This window comes from Nanorana parkeri, unplaced genomic scaffold (genome assembly GCF_000935625.1).
Source record: "Nanorana parkeri isolate BGI_ZX_2015 unplaced genomic scaffold, ASM93562v1 scaffold742, whole genome shotgun sequence".
Lineage (NCBI taxonomy): Eukaryota > Metazoa > Chordata > Amphibia > Anura > Dicroglossidae > Nanorana > Nanorana parkeri.
Window position 1 is genome coordinate 370,658 of NW_017307010.1, and position 23,048 is coordinate 393,705.

General features: G+C 39.9%; 1 protein-coding gene across 1 annotated transcript in view; it reads left to right on the top strand.

Annotated features, from left to right (window-relative positions):
• MTTP (microsomal triglyceride transfer protein) overlaps positions 1–23,048 on the top strand; it is a 60,165-nt gene that overhangs the window by 8,937 nt on the left and 28,180 nt on the right. The window contains exons 2-4 of the mRNA XM_018564286.1: positions 9,889–10,076; positions 10,477–10,620; positions 22,689–22,796. Coding sequence (XP_018419788.1) covers positions 9,889–10,076; positions 10,477–10,620; positions 22,689–22,796 — 440 coding nt within the window. The remainder of the gene's footprint in view (positions 1–9,888; positions 10,077–10,476; positions 10,621–22,688; positions 22,797–23,048) is intronic.

A 23,048-nucleotide genomic window follows, 5' to 3' on the forward strand; every position in this document is an offset into this window, starting at 1 on the left:
CTAGAAGACTCTAGCAGGTCCCAGCCAATAGGAAATAGTTGGGCGGAGCTAGCTGTCACTGATAGCTCCGCCCAATTTTTTTTTACATTATTCGTTTCTTTTTTGAAACAAATCTTTATTTTTTTAAATTTATCATTTATTTACATTTTAAACATTTTTTTCTACTTTTTTTTTTTCAAATTTGTTTACTCATTTTCTATTCTGCTCGGTACGGAGGTACCAAGCAGAATAGCCAAGCCGAATGCTGCTCAGCGGCATTCGGCATTCACTTACTGCCATTCGCCCCCTATGAGTATAGGCCGAATGGCAGCGAGTAGCCTGACAGAGGTTCTGCTCATCCGATCCCGATGTTGAATCGGCTGAGTCGAACGTGCATGTTCAGCTGAACTGAAGCCAGCCGATGTACGGCTGAACTCAGCTGTACAAGCCCAAAGTGAATAGCCGAACAGTGAGTGTGGGTTACTCACTCAGCTGCCTACGGCAGCTTTGTGAGTAACTCTCTTAATGTCTGCTGTCCTGTCAGACAAAGGTTTCCTTTTATTACCTGTCCCATGGCCACAACAGGAAGTGAGTTGAAATCCCTTCAAAGTGAGGGTGATCCTTGGTTTTCAACAGTACTAGTGTCCCCAATTGAAATTTTCCCATTTAATCCTGTTCTGATGACAACTAAACATTTGGGATTTTCTTTCATTTTAAATGATAACAGTTACCAGGACAAATAGGGAGGGTGCCTTTCAATAACAGGGACACAGACAAAAATAAAAACCAATCCCTCTCCACTCTATCCTAAACTAAGAAAAAAAAATGTTTTGCCTTTAGTTATACTTTAATTTTTTTTAAATCACTAAAAGGATTTTGTTTGTGTGCTAATAAAAATCCTATATGAGAAAAATAAAAGGCACCCAATATGTAAATCTTGAAATATTAAATTTAAAGCATAGTTATATAGTATGAGAGCTACTAAAACTTTTCTGTGAGGAGAACATCCAACACATTCAAGTGACAGCATGAGCTAAACCCACTGTCAGGACTTGTGTAGATGAGAATTGTCAAACCCCGCATTTTGCATTTTTGAATACAGCGCTGCTCAAATGTTTCTATTTGAACGCGAATTGCAGCAAAGTCAGGCGAGTCATCCCACCCAGCTACTCTACAAAAGTTCTAGGGACTGGTATAGCTCTTCCACCCAGTGTATAGCTGGGCCAATGCCATTCACACAGCACAACCATTCACACAGCACAACCATCACAACCTGGCACTGAGGAGCACAGGAAATGTAATAGGTTCCCATGATGGGAACTAATTCCATCACTTAAAGTGGACCTTTACCCCCTTTCACTAAAAATCACATCAGCATGCAGCTCTGCATGCTGATTTAAATCATCTTACATTCATTAGCTGAACAAACTTGTTTTTCATTTACTTACAAATAAAAAAAAAAAAGAGTTCATCCACTTCTGGCACAAATTATGTAATGTGCCAGATTGTTGCATCCTGGGAAGGTTACATCAACAAAGCATTGCTGAGAAATCTCATCTGTAATCTCATGAGATCTCAGGGAAAAGCATTTTACGCCCCTGAGATGATGTGCATGGTCACATGTCCTAGTCATGTGCCAGAGTTCCAGGAAGTAAGAGGAGATCTAGTAATCTTCCCTTACCAAAAATGGCCACTGTGAGAAGACTGTGAAAGAAAAGAGAAACAAGGTATGCAAAGAATACAAAGCCGGCAATTATCTAGAACTATGTGTTTGAAAATTGTCATTACTAAACATTTCTAAAGGTGTGTTTGTTGTTATTTTAAAGATATGGGACGGGTAAAGTTCCTCTTTAAGTCCAGCCCATGTGGTTTGGGGTAGATGACTGTCGCTGGATGTCCAGGCACAATCATCTATCTCAAACCACATGTAGTCATACCATGTAAGATGCTGACTGCCACTGAAAGATGCGGCCGCTATCACCCTGAAATAAACTTGAACGGGCACAGTGGCCGTATCTGAATGAGGACACCTGGGAGTCTGTAGGTTCTTGCAGCAGGAATCCTAGGACACAGCATAAGTCTCTGTGCAATATGGGACCTAACAGTATTAACAGTGTTCCTTCAGACAACATCATTACTGCACAGTCCTGCAGGTGCACATACTAAGAAAAACCATTTACCATCCGCTGGTATTCATGTGAACATTAGAATGACAAATTGAAGAGCTGATGAGCCAATGAGGCCAATATCTGTTAGTCATCGGTGTCTGAACTGATCATTCATTGAGAACATTAAGAGCCAAATGGTTGGTCATATGATTCAAAATCATTTGTTTCATGTGACTTTCCTCTAATGTCTAGGGGCACCCTTACAGTTGTTTTGTACACTGACTTTGACGAATGATAAGGCATATACTTCCTTTATCTAGGATTAGATTACCCATGCGGTGCGGGAACATTTAACGTAACACTAATCTAATGACAGTTATGAAGGTCACATTCATTTATGCTTTCCAGATGTCCCAGTGTAGCTCTCCAAAACTGTCTTCACTGAAAGATCAGGACTTAAATTGGAAGTTTAGAGAAGGGATGTGTAGGCAATTTTTCAAGCCCACAACCCTATATAAATAAGTACCTTAGGCTAACAAGGCCAGCATATAAATAAACATTTGCCATATAGTTGGAACAGCAGAAAAACATTCTACGGACCTCGGAGAAATTTTTGTTACATTTTGTGAAAAATATCTAATCTTTGCAAATCTTTGTTAGACCATTACAAGACAATGTTTGTGCCACTGTGACTAAAGAAATTAGCATTGTTTTTTTAAAACAGAAGGAAGGTGTAAGGGCTCTTACACAACTAGCTGTTAAAGAATATTTTTTTGAGAAAGGAGCAAAGTAGCCTTTTTAGACCCCAATTTGTTTTTGTTTTTTCCACTCCCAGAAAACATGACTGGTGCATGTCCGCCCATAGACATGCATCACTGTATGTGGGCATACACTAATACACTAGTGGTTGGCATGGAGTTTGCATGTTCTCTCTGTGCTTGCGTGGGTTTCCTCCCACACTCCAAAGACATGCTGGAAGGTTATTTGGCTCCTGTCTAAATTGGCCCTTTATGTATGCATGTGAGATAGGGACCTTAGATTGTAAGCTCCTTGAGGGCAGGGACTGATGTGAATGTGCAACTATGTAATGCACTGCGTAAATTGTCAGCACTATATAAATACCTGTAATAAATAAATAGTACTCACTTAAACCAGCATGTAGTGTAACATCATAACAATTAGCAGAAGTCACTAAAAGAGTACCCCAAGGAAAGATACAGAGATGGAAAAAATAACTTTTTAATGTGGCCTTGACAATTAGAAGCTTAAAACTGCTACAAAAAAACATAATTCCACTACTGCACTTAACGGGGTTCATCTGTAATTAGACTAATAACAAGAAATGGAAAAATGTCACTGTACTTTGTACATCATTACTCCTCTGTGAATCAAGGAAAGTAAATAGCCTGACTAGTAAGGCCAAACTGAACATTAAGTGTATTACCATTATTATTAAATGAAAATTTCAAAAACAAAACTGAAATAAGAAAAAATGTCAGGCCGAAATCGAAAAAAAAAATTTTAATTATAACTTTTTCAAATTTTTAAAATTTATTTTTGATAAACTTTTAAATATTTTTACATTTATTTTTATTTGTTTGTATTTTATTAAATATTTTTACTTTACTGTTAGGGGCTTCGGGGAAATATTCGGGGGCAAAACAGACCCCTGATATTTCGCTTTTAAATTATGTATCTGTATCGGCCAGAAAATGGCACTTTCAGCCAATATGTTTCGGCGGCCGATATATCGGTGCATCCCTAATTACTATAGTTACATAGTATTTGAGGTTGAATAAATACACGGGTACATCAAGTCTTTGTACGTGTTGTGTGTGCATGTGTGTATATGAGTTCCTGTGTGGTCTCAGTTTTTAAGAGTACCCGTGCCCCTGTATGTTATGGTTTCTTAGGAAGGTATCTAATTGATTTTGAATGATTCAATACTCTCTGCTGATACCCCAGCTTGTGGCAGAGAGTTACAGAATTTAACCACTCTGACTGAAAAGAAGCCCCTATGCCCTTTGTGGTTAAATCTTTTCTCCACCAATTTTAGATGGTGGCCTCTAGTCTTTGTTATGGAGTTCATTGTAAAAAGTTTATTGCTGATGTCTCCATCTCCAATAAACATTTTGTACATTAAAATCATGTCCCCTCTTAATCTTCTCAATTCCAGTGTGAACAAATTTAAATTTAGCAACCTTGTCTCATAGCTTTGGTCCTCCACCCCCTTAATTTGTTTTGTTGCCTTTCTCTGGACTCTCTCTAGCTCAAGGACATCTTTTCTGTGGATTGGTGACCAAAGTTGAACCGCATATTAAAGATGTGGCCACACCAGTGATCTATAAAGTTGCAAAATTATTGCATTGTCTCTACAGTACATTCCCTTTTTAATGCATGACAGTACTCTGTCGCTTTGTTTGCCGCAGCCTGGCATTTATTCTTACAATAATAAATATAATAATCATTGGGATTCTAATACTAAATCACCTGAGAGAGATGGGGCAAGATATGTGAACAGTCACTATATTAACAAAATAAGGGTTTACTTTTACTCTGGTTTATGTCCCATAGCAGCCAGGGTTGGTTTTAGCATGGGGCACAGTAGGCTTGTGCTTATAGACAAATAGGTGGCTTTTCCCTGTGTACTTATCAGCTACACATCCCCCAATCATTGCTAGAAACCCATTTTCTTATTAACACACTGAGGTTGATTTACTAAAGGGGTAGACACTGTTCACTTAGCAAAGTGAATGTTAATTTAGCCTAATGAATAAGGTAACGCTGTGTTCACTTCAATCATTGACCACGCAAAGGGAAAAAAAAGCCTGTTTTATTATTTCCTTTGCACATGATTACGTAATCAAAGTGAACATACCTTAGTCAATAAGCTAAGTAAACATTTAAATGGTCCAAATTCTCCGCTGCAGATTCCTTGCCTATATACACCCAGGTGCAGGCTCACCAAGCTATCCATCCTCTGCTCAATGTGCAATTGTTATAGAGAAAAGGGATTAGATAATCATAGTAAACATAGCTTCACCTTAGTCAGTAAGCTAAATAAATATTTAAATGGTCCAAATGCTCTGCTGCAGACTCTGTGCCTGTGTACACCCCGGTGCAGGCTCACCAAGCTTTCCGTCATCTGCACATATGTCAATGTGCAATTGGTGTAGAGAAAAGTGAAGCCCTTACTTCAAGATAAAAGCCATTATAAATATTTGTTGATTCATCTGGTACAAGTGGCAAAGGCACCTGTATCTGCACCCGCTAACACATTTCACTCAGCAAAGAGCGTAATCATAGAGCCTACAACTAGGCTTATTGCTGATTTAAAATGCATTAGAAGGTGGAGGTTCCAGTAATGTTGCTACTTGTACTAGGTGGATTAATAAATATATTTCAGCTTATATTCTAGAGTGCAGTTTCCCTTCTCTGTGCTTTACTTTGCTAAGTGAACAGTCTCTATTCCTTTATTAAATCAACCCTACTATAACCAACCCTTACAATATTCTAAGCCATGTTAGGACCAGTAAAACAAAAAATATTCTGTGCAAAATGGATAATTCTAGCAGTGGGGTGTTGCTTTTGACACTAACCCCCTGTTTACACATCTGCGTCATTGCAGGTGCACTGCCTACCACAGCTAAATGCACCTTTTAAAAAAATCATACCTCAACACATAGCTTACAATGCGATATGGTACAATGGAATGCACATGTGATGGCTGGATAGGTTTGGGTGCCATTAAGGAATAATGGCACCATAGTGCACCTAACATTACAATATGTGATCTCATTTAAAGCAAGATTGCGTATTGTGTTGCACGTGCTCCTGCATCACACCCGCTCCAGCATCACAAAGATTTGAACAAGGGCCAAAGGTTGTGTTCCTATAGGCTCCAGTGTTGGGAATCCAAACCTGATAGCATGTACCCGCTATCAATCACACCTATTTGCATCATGCATCACATCCAGGAGAGTCTAAATGTAGCCAATGATAGAGACCTTAATTTCCAACTGAAAATGGGAAAATCCAGATGTTGCCTGAATGGCAATCAAAAGCATTGGTCTATCCAAGCAGACAATGTGATGTATCTTTAAAGGTACAAAAGCTGACAATGATCATTATTTGATATTTTTACATACTGTATGCTTCAAATATGACAGATTTAAGAGATAGAAACACACACGCGGGATGATTTTAATATAATGATCATAAAAATAATTGTTTTCTAACTGAAATTCTGTGACTACTGAGTGTCTAAGCATAAGCCAGTCCAACAATTGGATTAATATATGAAACGGAAAATGCAAAGGTAAACATAAATAATGTATTGCTTACAAAAGTCCCTGTGTCAACGTGCCTAATATAAAATCTTAAATATACATCATAGGAGCGAGTTGGGTAGGTGACAGATCAGGATGCCAAGCATGTCACTGAGTCAGCCCCTGACACTTGCTTGTGTATGCATTGCAAAGTTCTTCAGTATACAGTAACATGATTTAATTATAGATTGCTAACACTTATGTGACTGGTCTACTACAGTAAATATTCTGTCACAAGCTGACCAGTTTTTAAGCTGTGGTTTTGCTGTAGTCTATTAGTACAGTTTGTCTCTTTATTTATTATTTTGTGATCATTTCTAATCAGTTTGTAGAAGGCACGTACACAAAATGTTGAACATTGCACTTAAAGTGACATTAAACCCTCAGATTTTTTAACATAAAACAATACTGTAATGTGCGCCTTACTGTAATCCATGGTTGTTTCCCTTCTCTTTGCTGCTCTTCCTTTTAAATCTGTATCTCTTCTCATGCTGGGCAGAACTTCTGTTTTGCAGCAGACTGCCTTGTCTCTGGAATGGATACATGGTGTCTGTGTGCAGGTTCACAACCTGAGCCAGCACTACAGGAAGAGGCACTCAGCTGCAAAGGGAAGTTCTCCCCCAGCATGAGAAGACATGAGGATTTAAAAGGAAGAGCAGCAAAGAGAAGGCAAACCACCATGGATTACAGTAAGGCACACATTACAGTATTGGTTTATGTTAAAAAAATCTGAGGGTTTAATGTCACTTTAAGGTGGGTATACAGTAAATGGTCAGAATTTCGTTTGAATGTTCATACGAAAAACCTCGTCAGAACATTTGGTAATGCCATTAGAGACCTGACAAATGGCTTTCTAAATTTCTTTTGATTTTTCACATTCGATCTTGAATAAAAATGAGTTTCCTGAACGAAAACCACATTCACTATTGGAAATTAAAAAAAAAAATTATTCCATCCTGCTCCTCCTAATTGTAATCATGTATACAAGCAGCCTTTTCACTTATGCCTCCGCGTTATCCTGCATTTTTTAATTCCTTTAGGCAGGTTCATTGTCATGTACCATTAAAAGGCATTTAGTACCTGTTCAGACATTAGAAAACAGACATTAACTTTTGTTAACTAGCGCCATTAAAAAAAATGGCAATTAAAAAGCATAAAAGTGATTGTGCCCTTTATAATATCATGTGATTTGTTTTCTGACACAGATTTAAGTAGATTGAATGGATTTATTCATGTTGGCACTATTCTTGGTATTTAGATAATTGATTTCCGTTGTTTCCCAGGGTTTAAAAATGAACTTTCTAATTTACCAGTGCAACAGCCACTTAACAGGACAGTAAGGAAAGGGTAACAGTTATATTTGACAATAGAGGAACTATGATGATGAGAGCTTATTCTCATGGATACAGAAATATGGGAATACAGCATACAATATACCAGTTTTTTTTTTGGCGCCCGGGAGTCCCATCTGCAGCATTTTTGTGTCTATAGGATATTTTTTAGATTGTAAACGTTCACGTGCAGGGCCTTCCTAGCCATTTTGTTTTGAATTGTATTGTAACTGTTATGTCTTCCTTTATATTGTAAAGCGCTGTGCAAACTGTTGGCACTATATAAATCCTGTAGAATAATCACTATATATGGATAGAATATGTGTACATAGGTATATGTGTGTGTAAACACAAGTACTGGCACTTACACGCACACACATATGGGCATATGTTCATAAACACAAAACTTCCAGATTTGGGAACTTACACTCAAGTACCATCATCCACCACCAAAAAAACCCTCCAAAATAAATTATCCTACTCCTAAAGTTCACAGCAATACCACATATGTGTGCGTTATGTGTTATTTGTGCCCATAGTAGGGCACAGAAATAATTGTGCATTTTTTTTTTTAAACACTGGCACTGAAACTGGCACTAACACTGACACTAAGGCCTTATTCACATGGACATGCAGAGCCATACAGTGTGCACATCCCTGCAGTAGCCTGTGCCTGGGAGGGACAGGTGCTCGGGTAGCTGCCTGTACATCTCTATGACAGGATGCGGCTACACGCCAACTCAAACTTGCACATCCGTATGGGTATGGATGCATGTCATGACTTGCGTCATCTGTGTTTATAATATGCACATGGTGAGGGGCTTCATGCCTGATATGGAAAAAATGAAATGTTTGTTTTCTTGAAATCGTAATAAGTCCTGTCCTGGATCCTGAAGGCCAGAGGTTTTTTTGTAGAGCTTTTGGTGGGGAAAACCTTCATTTCTAAGTCTACATCTTACCTGAAAGCCAGACGTCATTATTAGTCTCAACTATCCACACAGACTTTTATATACGTGAGCTGACTGATGCTCAGGGCTCTCCCACTCTCTCTGCTGTGGGAGCTTGCTGCTGGGTGAAAAGGCTGAGTGCTGACAGAGCTACTAAAAAGGTACAAGGACTGCCTGTCTACTTTGGGGAACCCATTAGGGGCCATCTTGTTAGTGAGGAACTAACCTGAGTTTAGTTAGTTGCAAGGAGGTGGAGATGTTTTGTTTGCTATAGACTTGTTGTACACATCCCTCCTGCATTGAAACTGTGTTTGTTGCCTTGCTGAATACAAGTGTAGGGCTAACCTGCTTGGACTGTTCCTGGGTGTCCCTGTCTCATGCATGTTGTACTGTTGCCACTACTAATTGAGCAAGTCCCTCTTACAATATTTATACATAATCTTCATTTTACAAATAAATAGTTAAGGCACAACAAAGGATTCCCAAAGCACAATAGATTAAATGAAGTGACAATGCTGCTTACTCTGAATTTTGGCTGATTTGAACTTTGGATTTAGTGCCCTAAAAATGGCAATGGCAGCTTATGAGTGCTATAAAGCTGAATTAGCTGTATATATGAAAGGGAGACCAGAGTTCCACACTGGAATTATTGTGGCAGAATCATTGCTTAAAATTTAATATCAGAACAAGAGGTGAGGAGAAATCTTCCAATGAAGACGCAATTTCTGGAGCCAACTGTCTAAGAAGGGTATTTGGCTTTATTTTGGAAATCAACTTCCTGTTGTGTCTCTGGGACAGTAAGTGAAGGAAAATTGCCTCAATGTTACAGAGAAAACAAAATAAAATCCCAATAGGGGCCTTAACCCTTCTGTACTCCAAAACTTTAAAAAAAAGTTTTGGCTATATATACGCTTTAAGGAATCATGTCACAAGGCTTCCGTATATAGATAACGTAGTGCACTGGCCAATAGGAGACAGAACAAGTAGTTGAGGGATATTAGAGAACCTAAAATCTGCATCACTTATTTTTACACCTCTGCCATCTACATTTACCTTTATATTCACATTATGCAAAAGTCCAAATCTTGTACACAGAACTGTTGACTTTTAAAGCTTATTTGACATAGAAGCTGTAATATATAACTTAAACTTGTAAATATTTGCATATCATTTTGTGTTTCTTCTTATTGCACAGTACATACAGCGGGACCAAGACTTAACAATGACAAAGTGTATAGATTTGATTATGCCACAGAAGTATTAATTGATAAGCCGCGAGGGTCACTGCAGGACAGTGTGGGCTACAAGATTTCCTCAGAAGTAGAAGTTAACTTAATTTGGAGAAACCCATCCAACAAAGATGACCAGCTCATCAAAATTGGGGTATGTTTAACATGATTAAATGTGTTATACAATTGTGCATTCTAAAGAACCCATATTTGTCTATTTTTGGTTTACATTTTACAATATTTTAAGAACAACATTTAGATTGTAAATGATGTGTCTTTGCATAGCATAACTTTTGCATCATCTTATGTTTGTATCTTATGAATGTTCTCTCTTTATGCATTATCTATCTTTTATATGTATCATATGTATTATATACAGTATACTGAAATACAATTAACAGAATAGTTTCTCTATGGATGAAAGAGCACCATAGAGTTTTGGTTAGGCTTCCCAGTGCCATTTGCTATCACATACACAATTAAAGCCTGTGCCTCTCTTTAGCAGGGAGAATCCAACTGCTTGTACACTACTAATAGATACGGTTTGCTTGCAGATGAAAAATGTTAAAGTGGAAAATATCAACGAACGCCCACAAGAGCAGAACATTTTCACTGGAACAAATGCTGCAAACCTTCTAGGAAAAGATAATCTTTCTATTCTTGAACGGCCAATTCTTGTACAATGGAGTCATGGAAAGGTAAGATATATTATGGATTTGAAGCCAGTATGATTGTGTTTGGGCACAGTTGTTTTATCTATAAGCATATGGAATATATAACTTTTTGGCCCTCATAATCCTTAACTTATTTTCTAAGTTTTACAAGATCATTTAATACTTTACAAAAAGAAAATATAGTCTTTTGTTTGAACATGATGGACTTAATTAGTACTCTTAAAGTCTCATGAAAAAGGACGTAAGTACTCCACGTTCAAACAAAAGGCTACACTTTCTTTATTTACTCTTTGCAAAGGCAATCCCATTTAAACTTAAAGTGACACTGAACCCAAGAGTCAAACCTTAAAAAAGCATTCAAGTACTTTATCTATTGACAAACATCTAGCTTATTTGTACAATACTTAGCTGTACAGTAGATCCCCAAATCATCTCTGAATTGGTGCTGACACTGTCCTTCCTTCTGGCTACTTTTGATCCCTATGGTCCCTGTGTGGTTTGTAAAGTAGCCACCGCTCCAAGATCACTCAATGGACTACAATCTCATGTTTAGTTTACTAATCTGCACTGAAGTTATAGTCAATAACAGGAGCGAACTTACACACAGGGAACATGTGGAACAAAAGTAGCCACTCTCCAGAAGGAAGGACAGTGTCAGCACCAATGTACAGATGATTTGAGGATCTACAGCTGAGTGATACACAAATAAGATACATTTTTGTTAATAGTTAAGGTACTTGAATGCATTTTTAAGATTTAACTCCTGAGTTTAGTGTCACTTTAAATCTAGGCCTGCGGAAATTAATGATTAATCCCTCGATTAATACCAGGCCCTGGTGTTCCGCCAGTTTGGGGGGCCCAGAGAGACCAGAACACTGACATTGATTTGCCATGTGTTTGCAGAGATCACAGTGCAGGCCGGGGGGCGTACCTGCATTGCCATTGACTTTAATGCAACAACACGCCCCCTCCTGCCCCAGAATGTAGTGAGGCGGCCGGGATGCGATCCAGTGCGTTCCAGCACGAATCGGGCCGGAACGCACTGGAACTGGTGTGAACTAGCCCTGAAAGTCATAACATACATATAGGGGAATTTAACTTAATTTAAACTGGAGCAGACAGAATCTGGAGCAGTTACCTATGGCAACCAATCAGCATCCACCTTTTATTTTTAAACCTTAACTGAACAAACTGAAGAGAGAAGCTGATTGCTTGTCATAGGCAACTGCTCCAGATACTTTTGCTTCAGTTTTGATAAATGCCCCTCATACTGTTTGAGTGAGTGTGTGTAGGCCAATGAAATTGGATCTGTATGTGCGTTATAATTAATCAAAATTAATCGATGAAAAAAAAATTTGATTAATCAAACAGGAAAATTTTAATCATTACCAGCTCTATTTAAATCTGATTACTAGCTATGGGAAACTTAGAGGGTTATTCACTAATGAGCCGAAGGATCCAGCCGTAGCTTCGGCTGATCCTTTGGCTCACTTCGGCTGCCGAAGCCCTTCAGTTCAGTCGAACCGAAGGGCTACGGGCTATTCACTATAACCTGTACAGCAAACGAGCGGCTCAGCCGAGCCGAACCCATATGCTTCGGCTTGGCTGAGCCATGGTGACACCTGAAGCGTGGAGAAAGGTTGGCCGAAGGGCCGACCGTTCTTCACGCAAATGACAGCTGGGTGTCGCTCCGCCCTGTTGTAATGACAGATCAACGTCCCCAAATTACTTGGGGACGCTGATCTGTCATTAAATAATAACAACTGGACAGAGCCGGCCATGACGTCACGGCCGGCTCTGTCCAGTTGTTATTTATTGCCCGGGACCTGCTAGAAGACTCTAGCAGGTGCCAGCCAATAGAAAACAGTTGGGCGGAGCTAGCGGTAATGTCACTGCTAGCTCCGCCCATTTATTTTTTTATTTTTGTTTCAACATTATGCTGCGGAAGTTTGTTGCGTGTGGTCAGGTCGGCATATGTTGTATTTTGTATTTATTATTTTTATTTTGCCGAGTCGTCGTCGTCATGGACAACACTGGACGTCGTGAATTATGCTGGATTACGCCCGGTAAATCAATAATTTTTTTAATAAAAGACTTGCCAAAAACTTGTCTTTTGTTTTTTTTATTATAAGGAATTTTTTTAAAGTCTGGTGTCTTTTTAAAACATTTAATTGAACCCCTTAATGAATGGGTAGGGGTACAAGCACCCCTTACTCATTCACAAGGGGGGGAGGACCTGGGTGCCCCTTTATTAAAGGGGTACCCCGATGTGAAAAAGCCCCCCTCCCTGCCCACACCCCCACATCCAACGCCCCAGGGCTTGTGAGGAAGAGGCCCTTATCCTCATCGGCACAGGGACAAGGTGCTTTTCCAGGGGTGACCCTAAAAAGCACCCTCCCAGTGCCGAGGGCATGTGGCCTGGTATGGCAGGGAGGGGGGAGAGGCGCTCGCTCCTCCCCCCTTTCCTGCCCTGCCAGGCCTGTGCTCGGATCAAGGATCTGGTATGGAATTTTAGGGGGGACCCCTTGTCCTTTTTTCCCCATTTTTGGGGGTGGGGGTTCCTCCTTAAAATTCCAACCAGACCTTAAGGGCCTGGTATGACTTCATGGGGAAACCCCACACACTTTTATTTTTTTTAACTTGAGGTCCCTCCTAAAATTGCTACCAGACCTATAGGGTCTGTTATGACTTTTGGGGGGACCCCCACAATTTTTTTTCTTTTTTTTTAAATGGGGTCCCTCCTAACTTTCCTACCACACCTAAAGGGTCTGGTATGGTTTTGGGAGGGGGCCCCACGCTGGGTTTTTTTTTTCTTTTCTCTATAATTTATTTTATTATTTTCTTAACTTTTTTTAATTTTCCAATTTTTTACATTTATTTAAATCAGTTTTAAGCATTTTTTCCCCCATTTATTAAAATGTTTTTCTATTCTGCTCGCTGCCTCGGAGGTAGCAAGCAGAATACCTATTTAGAGCTATTTACGAACTGGCGATCGTCCACTGTCCGATGTACGGCTGATTTCAGCAGTACTGCGCCGGAGTGAATAGCCGAACGTCGTTCTGCCCTGTTCACTTCGGCTCAGTTATTTACTCGGATGCCTTCGGCAGCTAAGTAAATGACCCCTAATGTTTTGACTTCAAACTTTCAGTATGTGGGAGGCAGCACGGAGTCTGTAGTGGTTATTCCAGCATCACAAGCAGGCATGGTCTATGAGCTCCAGATTTTTGACAGTGGGGACTGTTGTGGGCTGATACATTACAGGAATGCCTGTATAAAAAACTGAAGTAATAGGAAGGCAGACTCCACTCCATTTATGCATCTCAAAGTTTAATTTTTATCTTTGGCTGAAGTGTAACTTTAATACATTTTATGCAAGGTGAACATAGATTTGAAACTCTCACTAAATAAACTTTACAATAATGTTTCATTATCAATGTGCAGTAAGACAACCTTAACTTTATCACCAAGTGCCAATAAAACTAATAAGGGAAATCTCTGTATAAAGGTCACTCACAGCCAATCGAATAAAGACACGTTCAGATCTATGGAAAGCTTATCTGGCTGCTGTATTAGTGTGCCACGCTCACTGACACAAGTACGCTTGTGCAATACATTGGGTATTTGCTGTTTTTAATAGATACTTTATAGATGTAACACATCTAAAGGTTGGCAGTCCCTCAAAACTAGATTTTTTTTGTGTGCATAATTAGAGATGTCTCCTTTTTTTCCTCGTCTTTTGTCCTGGTTAACTAAACCCAATATAGTATATTGCGGCTTACCAGTTCTTGGATGTGATAGCGCTCAATTTAAACTGAACCTGTGATTTCCCAAAGCTGAATGCCACTACTTCATAAACTTACCTTTAGCTTCCTTATTGATTTGTTCACCACCACAAGGGGAAGGAAATAGCTAAGAGTTTTAGGTATAGGGATCGTCACATGAGCCCGAGAGAGTTCCCAGCTTTTTATAGACTTGAACCCGGATTGAGATGTCACTTTTTCTCCTTGCTCCTAGGGGAGCACAGGGAATGGGAAAGTAAGTTTTGGATGCTGTGAAGGACTGCATTCCCTCATGGGCGAGGCACTGGTTCACCTTATGCCAAAATGTTTTTAGTGTGGATAGAGTAAGGGAGATTAAAACTTAAGTCCAGCTAGTGTTGTCTGTTCTGGATTTCCCCATCAATCTTTATACTAATGTCACACCCTGAAGCACATCACCAGGACCCTAGATAGAAAATATATCCTTTCCCTACATTATACTAAATCGGGGGAAAAAACTTGTAGCTGAAGCTGGGCTCTGGTTTGGATACTATTTGTCATGCTACCCTTAGGATACTATTTGTAATGCTGCCCTTTCCAGCCATAGTGGAAGGGTAAAGAAATCTTGTATGACATCATTTCCTAACGCCTCTCTGTACCATCTGGAATGGGATGAGAACATTTTGCAGCATTTTTTTCATACTGTCTTGATTCAATAGTGTAGGATAAATCATGACAATGTTTTCAAGTAGAAACTGGATGTAAAGCATCTGATTATAACAGTCAACAAATGTGTTCATTCCTCATTAGCATAGGCTATATATATAGATTCAAAAGATATATTTTTACTGGCAAGGTCAAACCGCCAATAAAGCTGTGACAAAGACCCTGGTATCAGGCAGATGGGCGGGAAACTTCTCCTGGAGATGACGATCCACTGCATGCTGTAACTTGTCTCGGTGGAGTCTTAAAGTGAATGCTTGCTCCGCCGAAGCACCTCCTGCAGTCATAGGCAATCCAAATGTAGCTGCTTTACAATGCCTGCCCTTGGTAAATTCATCAGAAAACCAATGCTTCCAGCAGTCAAGGCTCCCTTTCACTAGGAGGGGGGGGGGGGGCTTCAGGGGCTTTCAGTCTATGAACAAAGAGTGAAGAACGCCATAATATCAAGTAAGGGACCTGTCAGTAAAGCGGGTACAGCCATGGCCCTGGGTTGACCATGGAAGAAAAATGTGAAGCTAGTTTCGCCTGTGAGTGGTCCAGGAGGCATGGGTCATGTATCCAACTTTAAGTATTGAAGCCATAAGGTCCCTTAGGTAAAAGAGTGGGAGAAGAGGGTATACATTAAGGAGGTACAAAGGACAGGGTTTAGGAAACCAGAAGGAGGGCAGGGGGACAAGTGTATCAGAGAGGTACAGTATGGCAGGTGGGTAGAAGTTCCGGTGGGGGGGAGGGGTATACAGAATTTTTTTTAGTATGATGGAAATAAAGCAGTAAGCTGAGCTACTAGTACATGTCTGGCAGTAATACATAATACTTGCCTAAGCTAAGTTTTCTGCTTAATCAAAATGTGTATGGGAACCTTTAGGATGCTGCCGATACCCCTCGACCTAGGGAAGGGGTGAATGCTAATATTTATAGACCTAGTTTATTGTTAGGCCAGATAGAGAACAGATTATCACAAATCACTTATTAACTATTCATAATGAAGCAATGAAAACATTTTACATGGATTTTCCATCAATGCTAATTAGCGTGGATGGACGAATCTCCTGCTGTGTCCTTTGCATTCTGACAGAGGCGGCAGACATTCTTGACATTTGTCAAACTCAGTTAACTAGTAAATGTCCTAATGAGATTTTTCCTAAGAACGTTTGCACAGAAATCTACCAATGTATGGCCAGCTTTACGCTTTTTATAATACACAGTTTGTGTTCTCAGAAGCAATATAAACACATACTGAATATTAGACAATATACTGTATATACAACTGAATGAATATGTGTTGTTGCTATATCAGATTTCTTGCTGTTGCATATTTATGACTCAAAGTTCACTGTTACCATGTGTGAGTCATCATACATAGAGGGTTTAGACTGGGACAGCACAAAGGGTAATTTCAGGAAGATCATTTAATGATATGTAAATATGTCTTTATGTAGAGGACAAAAAGGTAAGCCATTTAACAGTGCTATAGTAGAGTGACTATCATCAAATATATCCACATTACAATTTACAGATATTATTACAAATGTTACCCACCTTATTTAGTTTAGTTTCATGATCTTGCAGGCTACTAACACTTTGAAAGTGCCAAAAGTAATTGCACAGCAAGATTGAAGTTAGTGTATCTTGCTATAGAACAGGGGTGGACAGCTCCAGCCCTCCAGCAGTGTTTTAACTACAAATCCCAGCATGTCTCTGCCTCTGGGAGTCATGGCTGTAACTGTCAGTCTTGCAATGCCTCATGGGACATGTCGTTTTGCACGAAATTGGGACGGATCCGAATTTCATTAAATGTACATTCAGATTTGTTTACATTCGGATGTGTTAAAATTCGGATGCATCTGAATGTCCGAATTTACCGAAATTTGTACGAATATCTATTCTGAACTAAACAAAATTTACAAGTCTACCCCAGGGTGACACAGCAGAAGAGATACGAGCTTACCCAAAAATATATTATGCCTCTATAAATACACTTTGCTGCAAACATTACTGTCTGGCTAATCTTTACTGATCAGCTGAGGTTATCATTGCTATTAACTAATCTTCCCTAGTGATAAGACTGGTTCCTGAAGTGTCTGCCTAATTCATTGTCGGCTTTGTCACACACAATCATGTGTCCTCATGTACCTTTTTTTAAAGAACAATTGTTGATATTATTCAACCGCCAAATTATGTCTAAGAATACTATGATATATTTTGGTATGAAGTAGAAAACCTATTCTGTTACATGCACCTTGTATATCAGCTGTTATGAAATCATACTTTATCTTCCATTTCCAGATAATGAAAGCTTTATCTCACACCAAACAAGTAGTGATAGTTGAGGGTAACAGACCTTCAGAGTAGTCACCTAGACCTTTACAGTCTCCATTCATATAGGAGAACTTATCATGGACCAAACAGTGGTGGGAATAAACCCTAGGAGTTAGGCAGCCAATGTTTAAAGCCAATCTAAACCCCAAAAAACTCAAATGTAATGTATTGCAGCCTACCAGTCCTTAGACATAGTGGCTGCATTACTTTTCATATTTGTAACACACCTCCTGTCTACAGATTTTCCTCCACTGTATCTATAAACAGCGGCAAGGTTTTCTGACAGGCTAGACTTCAAACATGTCTGCCTTTGTCCATCTCCATTACATGATGGATTGGTGGAACCAGTAGATTGATTATATGTGCTTTCTATTAAGCTTACAGGAAGTGACAAGGACTCTTCTTGTTCTCAGTCTGAAAAAATGAGAACTAATGCAGTCACCAAATGTAAAAACTAGTTGCAAGCTGCAATACCTTACATATTTGTTTTTAAGTTTAGATACGCTTTAAAAATTACTGTTGTTGACAAGAATTACATGGTATTATTGTATTTGCCTATTTGTTCTGTATTTGAGGAGGGAGAGTACAGGCAGTCCCCAAGTTACATACATCCGACTTACATACAACTCCTACTTACAAACAGAGGTTATTACTGTACAGCAGGGGTAGTTGTAATGCTACTGTGCTCATGCCGATGAGGAGTGCCCACCTTTTTGGGTCTGGTTCTTAGTACTATATGTACATTACAGGAAGTTGGCTCTTGTTAGATGTGCAGGCGAGAGGTGCCCACCTCTTTTTCCGGGTCACTGTGAGGTTTTTACTGCTGCTGTATCCTCATTAGAAAGATTTAATCTCACTTCCTCTCCTTGAGACAACACAAAGTGAAAAGAAATCTACCCCTAGGAAGGGCAATTCACTCCTGTAAGAGTGATCATGGGAAAAGGGTGTCTCCACTGAAGCTTTATCACCAATCCTTGTTTCCACGACAACCCAACATTTTCAAAATCCAGATCCAAAACCCAGAGTTGTTTTTTCTTCACCATTACATTTCTGTTATACTGGCTGTTCAAAATAGCAAAAAAGAGAATTAAGAGATAAGATGAAGGTTCAAGTGCAAAATAACACTTTAGGCAGTTAAATAGAACCTTTTCATAGATATCTGTTCATCAGACCAAAAAGGGGGATAACTAAAGGGGAAAGAGGGACAGAAGGATTTGGTTCCAAGATAGGGACAGTCCCCCCAAATGAAGGATAGTTGGGACGTATGCAAATACATATAACCAAGTTTGGCAAAGCCCATGTAAGTGATGAGATTTACCAGGCATATCTAGGGGTCAACATGTTGGTTATGTGTTTAGATCAGGGGCGCCCACTATTTTTCGTCTGGAGATCTACTTTTCAAATGACGAGCTCATTGAGATCTACCAACGAAAAAACACCTGCATTCAGGGGCGGGAGGGGGCGTAGGCTGCGCAGGCAGGCCCCTCGCCCACAGTGCGATCGCCTGCATTAGTGCCTGTGTTCCAGTCCAGTGCGAGCTGCAAAAATGCTGCGAGCACTATTTTTGCAGATTGCACTGGACCGCAATGCAGGCGTTCCGAGTGCAGGCGATCGCACTGTGGGCGATGCCATTGACTTCAATACAGTTCCACACCCCCTCCCGCACCTGAACGCAGGGAGTCGGCCTGCTTACATTCCAGTGCATTCCAGTACATTACAGGTCCCGGCGTCCTGTTCTCCCGTGGTGCTCGTGTGGCCGATGTTGCACATGGGGTTTCCTGTACCTTTCCATCTGCAGCGTCTGACACATTCAGCCGGCAGCCGCACGAGCACCACGGTAGCATAGCCGTAGCCAGCTCCTTTTGCGCCTGAGGCAAGGATCTCTCCTTGCTCTCTCTCCTGGCTGTCTCTCCTTGCTCATCCTGCTGGCTGTCTCTCCTCGCTCTCCTGGCTGTCTCTCCTTGCTCGTCCTCCTGGCTGTCTCTCCTCTCTCTCCTGGCTGTCTTTCCTCACTCTCTCTCTCCTGGCTCTCATTCCTCGTTTTCTCTCCTGGCTGTCTCTCATTGCACTCTCCTTTGGCTGTCTCTTCTCTCTCTCTTTCCTGACTGTTTCTCCCTGCTCTCTCTCTCTCTCCTATCTGTCTCTCCCTGCTCCCTTTCCTGGCTCACCTTGCTGTATTTTGCAAACAGTGTAGTGCAACAGGCTGTGTAAACTAATATTCTTTGATGTAATACATAGCACTTCAACCACTAGTATCCACCAGAAAGGTGTCAGGGAGCTTGGCTCAGCAGACTCAGGGTAATAGGTAATCATGTGTGCACAGCTAAATAAATATACCAAAATGGAATAAAGGGGCCACCATTCACACCCTTAGTGATCTACCAGCATCAGCTTTGAGAGCTACTGGTAGATCACAATCTACCTAATGGGCACCCCTGATATAGAGAGAACTTCCTGTATATCATAGATAAGTATGCATATAGAAAACTAATATAGACTAGCATTGCACTCTGCTCAAAAGACAATATTACATCTCTGAATGTCAGTAATTCAATCATTAAGCTGTTGCATTTCCAACACAACATACATTAGGTTTGAAGCCAAACTGTCAATGGGCTAACAGCATTTTTACTCTGACTCTCGGTGTCAGCGTATGTTATTTCTTCACTGATAGTGTGCACACTTTGTACTGAATTTGGCCCAGGGACAGATATATGTCGGATTCTTGATGTCCGAGTCCTTGTACGTTTACATGTTGTTCCCTATTGGTAGGAATGTTTCAACAGGTACAGTGACGAATAATATTGAATGCAAGCCATTGCTGCTCATCACTTCGAATGTACTGTACTTTGACGGTTCTGCCTGTTGAGTTACAAGCATGCTAATGTTATTGAAGATGCTGATACGCTACCACTTCTATTTTGGAGCTTTGTATATCAGATAATGTCCTCAATTGATTATAGGTTAATTATAATATTGAAGATCAAGTCTTAACAAATCTGAAAGCCAAGCCTAGTAGTGTTGATCTTCTAATATGTTGATCATCTAGTATGGAGACTTTGTGGATGTCTTTTTGTGTTTTTTGCCCTTTCTTTTTAATGCTAGTACTCCTGCCTTACTTACCACTGTACAAATTCTATTACAGCAGTCTATGCCTTCATTCATCTTTTCAAAAGCATATTGGGAAAATGCCTCAGTCTATCTTTGGTTATTATGTAAGTGTAGGCTTAAAGGAAGGCAGAATTTCAGAGGTTGGAACTGCAGAAATAACCAGTGCTAATAAAAAAAATCCACAAAAAAATAACCAGGACATACACAGGGGGTGATCTCCCTAATGGGGACACATGCAAAAAAAAAAAAAAAAACCTGATATGGAATCTAACTCTTCCACCACATCATCCAAAACTATAAAAAAAATTTAGCTTTAGATACACTTTAAGAGGTTAAATTGATCCACTCAATAGGAAGAGTTATCTCTTCTTCTTTCAGTAAAGTTCTGCTTTTGTTTTACTGTTGGCACATTTTATGTTTTAGTCATTGTGGCAAGGTACAATTTTAGATTAGTATTATATGAGCTCTTACAGTCAAGCTGGAAGCACAGATACAAAGTCCTTAAGTGTGATACAACCCATTACAATAGATAAAGCCATAGTTCAAAGACTGCACAGTTGGTGACACGTCATTTACTGGAAACTGTTCAAATGTTTGGCAGAGTAAATTAAGAAAACTGTTTCACATTTTATATAAATGGCTATCAAACCTATCTTTTATGTTATCAATCTGAAAATAAAAGATTTACTAATACTTTTCACAAAACAGGAAGATGTCACATATTGAAATCGTATTTGTCATTGTACTTACGTTTGCTATGGAGCTAAATGCAAGTTCTGGTTCTGTCATCCATTTTAGGTTGAAGGAGGATATTTAGTGATGTCCTTAATCAGATTACTAAAACTGTTTTAAATGGTATTACTAAAACTGGTCATACATATGCATTCCAATTATTTTTAATGGAATATCAGGCTCAGTACCCGACTCCACCACAACCTTTGAGCCTAACATGTAGGAGAACCATCTTTAATTTCAGGGAAGAACTGGACTAGTGGGTAGGAGGAAATTTGCTACCTGGATCAGTATACCTCGATCAGTCTTAATAAGATATCGTGACTGGTGGTCCAGGGTGGATACAGTTCATGTGATACTAAACTCAGGGGTTAGACCTTAAAAATGCTTTCAAGTACTTTGCTGTAGATCCTCAAATCATCTCTGAATTGGTGCTGACACTGTCCTTCCTTCTGGAGGGAGGCTACTTTTGTTCCCCATGGTCTCTGTGTATGTTGTAAAGTAGCCACCGCTCCAAGTACACTATTCCCAGTATAATTTCAACACAAATTAATAAACTAAATGTGAGATCGCGGTCCATTCTGGGAGTGAGATTGGAACAATGGCTACTTTACAACACGCAACAACAAAAGCAGTCACCCTCCAGAAGGAAGGGCATTGTAAACACCGATTCAGAAATGATTTGAGGATCTACAGCTAAGTACTTGAATGCATTTTTAAGGTTTAACTCCTGAGTTTACTGTCACTTTTACCATTCAGACATAGATCAGAGCGGTACCCACAGTCAGTAACACATGGTGGGCATTATATAGCTTGCTGTGGTTTATGGTTTATGCTGGTGGGAGGGGCTCTGCATCATCTCCCTGCCCCGCTCTGGCTGACATCCTGCCAAGTGATGTTCCTGGTTTTGCCGGTCAGAGTGTCCCAGGTTGCTAAGAGCTTGGCAAGGAGATGTGTATGGTCCTTGTCCTTACACATGTTCCCGCCTGGCTCTTAGCACCTGGGATGCTCTGGCTGTAAAGGGGGTGTTAGGCACACTGCAAACATTGTGCAGCAGAGTGGGCATGCCGCTCTGCCTACTGCCCCCCTACGTGACCCAGAGAGATGCTGTCTAAGTCAATAGCCTCAGGCTGCATCTTTATATGGATGGCCCTAGATGAGGCAGTGGATGAAATGTGTGGCCAGCATCTGACCATTATTCAGTATGACATTACAAATTGTCCTTTCTCTACAACTGAAGTTTGCCAATCATATGTATTTCTGATATGTTTTTCAGTAGTATCCACCTTTTCAAGTTAATGATATTTTAAATAAATGCCATTTATGATTCCTGATCATATACACCAATTAACCATCACCCCAAATAATCAGAGAAAGAAATAGAAAATTCAAGTTGGTTATTCAATAAAAATATGTTACCTTAATAAAACATGTGTGTTCCTTCCTTAGGTTAAAACCCTATATTTGTACCAGAATGAACCCACCATCCTTGTGAATATTAAGAGAGGCTTGGCAAGTCTGTTCCAGATACAATTCAGCCCTGGTACAGTGACGGAGGTAATAGTTTTGTCATATGTGGGCTGTTAGCACAAGTGGCAGCTTGTGGCCGAGTAGGAAGATAGTCAGGCCATGAAAGTCCTTGGATGTCAAATTCCATCATAGGTCAACTCCTGTGCCTGCTGAGGTTTGTGGGTGTCTGTAAAGCAGTACATGGGATGTAAAGAATCATATTCTGCTTGTGGGTAGGAAAACTATGAAGTGTGGAGGTTTGTACAGGAAATATGGCATCTGTTTCTTAATAAACAATTT